This window comes from Montipora capricornis, chromosome 9, assembly GCF_036669925.1.
Source record: "Montipora capricornis isolate CH-2021 chromosome 9, ASM3666992v2, whole genome shotgun sequence".
Classification (NCBI taxonomy): domain Eukaryota; kingdom Metazoa; phylum Cnidaria; class Anthozoa; order Scleractinia; family Acroporidae; genus Montipora; species Montipora capricornis.
The window spans coordinates 47366906-47370180 of record NC_090891.1 but is presented as its reverse complement, the minus strand read 5'-3'; the positions used below and the strand labels follow the sequence as shown (position 1 = coordinate 47370180).

General features: G+C 36.3%; 1 protein-coding gene across 1 annotated transcript in view; it reads left to right on the top strand.

Moving 5' to 3' along the window:
- The first annotated feature begins 452 nt into the window (after window positions 1-452).
- Window positions 453-3275, top strand: part of LOC138016538 (substance-K receptor-like) — a 3769-nt gene continuing 946 nt past the window's right edge. Inside the window, exons 1-4 of the mRNA XM_068863705.1 lie at window positions 453-546; window positions 776-881; window positions 2028-2092; window positions 2809-3275. The exon at window positions 2809-3275 is cut by the window's right edge and continues 946 nt beyond it. Of these exons, the coding sequence (XP_068719806.1) occupies window positions 2809-3275 (467 nt within the window). The 5' untranslated portion in view covers window positions 453-546; window positions 776-881; window positions 2028-2092. The remainder of the gene's footprint in view (window positions 547-775; window positions 882-2027; window positions 2093-2808) is intronic.

Below are 3275 nucleotides of genomic sequence, written 5' to 3'. Positions count from 1 at the left end.
ATGTGTTAACATTTATTGATGCACTTTCGTTTTGACATGAAGTTAGGCAAACGTTTAAGACAAGTGTGGGTTAAACACAAAAACATTCTCCTTGCAGCTGGAGAGGAAGTCATCAACAAATATTAATTTAAACACAGCTTCTATTTTGTCTGTTAAGGTGAAATAGCACAATATTTTAGTCAGTTCCTCGCTTCACAATTCACTTTAGCGTTCTTTTCGAAGCGACTTCAATTCTCACAGGACTTTTTCAGGAAAAATAGTTTTCTCTTCTTTGTGCGAGCTACTGTAGTTGTCTTGATCATGTACTGATGACATTTGAAATTTTAAAGGCTACTGAAATTTCAGACCCGTCTTTATTAATAAACACTAGAATGTACTTTCATTACCTCATTACATATTACTTGAAAGCGGGAAACATTTAATTTAGAATGTACTTTCAGTACCTCATTACATAATACTTGAAAGCGGGAACAGTTAGTTCTTTTGTAAAATGCCAACGATCAATAACATGACCTCGTGGTGGCGTTATTATTCTATGCTGGACAGGTGACCAAATTTGTGAATTAACCTTACTTTAAACTTCTTCCTCTCGGGTTACATCTTCTAAAGCAAATTTCCATTCAGCGTAATTACGCAAGTTTAAGAAACAGCTAGTAAACTCGAATACGTTTCCCGGAAGAAAATATATATCGGCTTTTATTCACAGAGGTCGAGGTCCGTAACTTAATTTACACTACTAATTTTTTTCACTTAAATGGTTCGCGTGAGGGCGAAGCACAATGACGTCACTGAATTTCATTGAAAAATTAAAAGGCGTCGTAGCTTGCACTTTGGAGTGTAAGACAAGGTTGATGACAAAACCTGAAAGAGGTGTATCCAAGGTTAGTAATTTAGCGTCTTAAATGCAACCATTGTACTTTATTTGCCCTGCTTTGAAATTCTTTTCAACAGTTGAAATTAATAGGTTTTGCAGCAACCGGTTTCCTGTTATCATATTGGCTCGTTTTTGTTAAAAACGGGAACAAAAGTCTGTTATATTACTTCATTTACCTTCTTGTTTTTGAACAAACGGTAAACAAAATGTAAACTTACTTGAAATGACAATAAAACTAAGAAAAACAGGATGACTGTATTCGTGCAAAGCTGTAACAGTTTGTCTATTTTCCCCATTCGTTGTCTTCTCCTTCGTTTTTCTTCTCTTTCATCTCCTTTTATTCTTTATTTTCGTTGGTACTCTAAGGCATTTTTTATTGCCATTTCAAATTTCAAACTTTAAGAAATGTTAAAATTTTTTCATTCCCTTTTCGTAACTTAATTTGCGCTTTGTTCTCTTATTCTAAAACCTTATTGTCTTTGGTCGGATTTTTAAGCCAATACTTTAGTGTGTTATTGTTTCAAAATTGTATATATGTTGTCGGTCAAATCCGTTCTCAGGTTGATCGATTTAGTGTCAACATTACAACAAAGTTAGGGAACAAAGAACTGTACTGTGCACTTACCGGTGATCGCGCTCGGACCTTCCAGATCTATAGTCCTGTGTCTTCACCACTACATTACGACGACGAACATGCGCGACCCAACACAGTTCTTTTCATAAATCACTTTTGTATAATAAGTCAATTGATATCTATGTATAAAAACCAACACTAATTCTAACCTGACCCTAATTTTTCTCTAGGCTTAATTTAGGCTTCAAAAAAGCTTCTTCAATCTATCTGAGTGCGTATTCAAACTGGGGAAAATGAGGATCACCAATTTAACCCACAATTGTAGGTTAAAACGGATTCAACCTGAGAACGGATATTACCGGCAACATATATGCGGAATTTTATGATCTTGAACTTGGACTTGAACATTTATAAGACTCGACAAATAAAAAGTATAGTGTATATGTATCAAATTAGTGGCACATATCGTTTGAAGAAAAGAGCCAAGTTTCTCGAAACCATGCTGTACATAGTCAAAACATTTCGATTTCCGCTATTTGACAAACGTGTAACAGGTATAGATTATTTTCGGTCTTTCAGTTAACGGGACGTAGAACAGCATTGAAGTATTTTGGGTAGATTATAAAGAACCTACAAGGAAAAAGGTAAGCAAAAGTCAATGATTTTGTGTGCGCTTTTACAAGACATTTAGCAGACGAACTCGGGAAACAACCCAGAAATGTGTGCATAGGGTTGAAACATAGGCTGTTTCCTCAACAATGTCTTCTCAAAGATAGCGTCCACTTGTGGATCAATATTCAGACTCATCAACTCAAGCTTTTGTGCTCGATGTCAATGCGCCACTTTAGAGGCCGCTTTTATTGGTTCTCTCTGTGTCACTTCATTTTCAGCTGCTTTATAAAACGATCATGATAAAATATATTTTAGCACGGAATGTTACTAATACGAAGTGCATTCGTTCATTACGTTAAAGGGAGATTGCTTGTATACGAATAATCCCGATGCTTTCGTGCAATTTGCGACCAAAAAAAAAAAATGTACGGTTTTTAAAAACCAACTAAACTGCACGAGCCCAGAGGTCTTAAATTTTTTAAATTGTACGAAAAGAAATTGGGGCTACTTATTGATAATAGACAGGAAGAAAATTAAAAGAAAAGTTATGATAATTGTGCAGAGGACTTACATTTGATTGGCTATCTGTGATTATTGGCCAATCAGAATGCTTGGTTTGTTACCTTCGATTTTTTTACTGAATTACCTCTTTCCTCTTTTTTGTATTGCGTTACCTAAAAACAGCATTTCTCTTAGCCAATCACAAACTATCCAAATGTTCTAATCGTCGTTTTCTTTCTTCACATAGATGGCCAATGATTCTCATCACCAAAACAGAACAGTTACTCGAAATGTCGAGCTCTTTTCTTCATCCGAGTGCATTGCCTGGCTGACAGTACTTAACATCGAAGCTGTTGCTATAGTGATCATGAATGCCCTTACAATCATTATTTACCTGAAAGAGCGAATGCTTCGCAAGCGTAGCATGTACCTGGTGATCAGCCTGGCGGTTGCAGACATGTTTGTTGCATACAACTTGATCTTTGAGTTTTTGCTATTGGCCGAACGTTGTAACTTGTGGACGATTAACCCGTTCAGGAGCTTTGAGTTCTCTATAGTTTATGTTTGTTTGAGGTTTTTCTTTCCTCTTGCCTCTGTAACAAACCTTGCTGCTATTTCTTTGGAGCGGATGCACGCAACTTTTCGTCCATTCAAGCATCGCCTCATCAAAAAGAAGATATTTGGAGCAGCTGTTGCGGGTGTTTGGTTTACAGC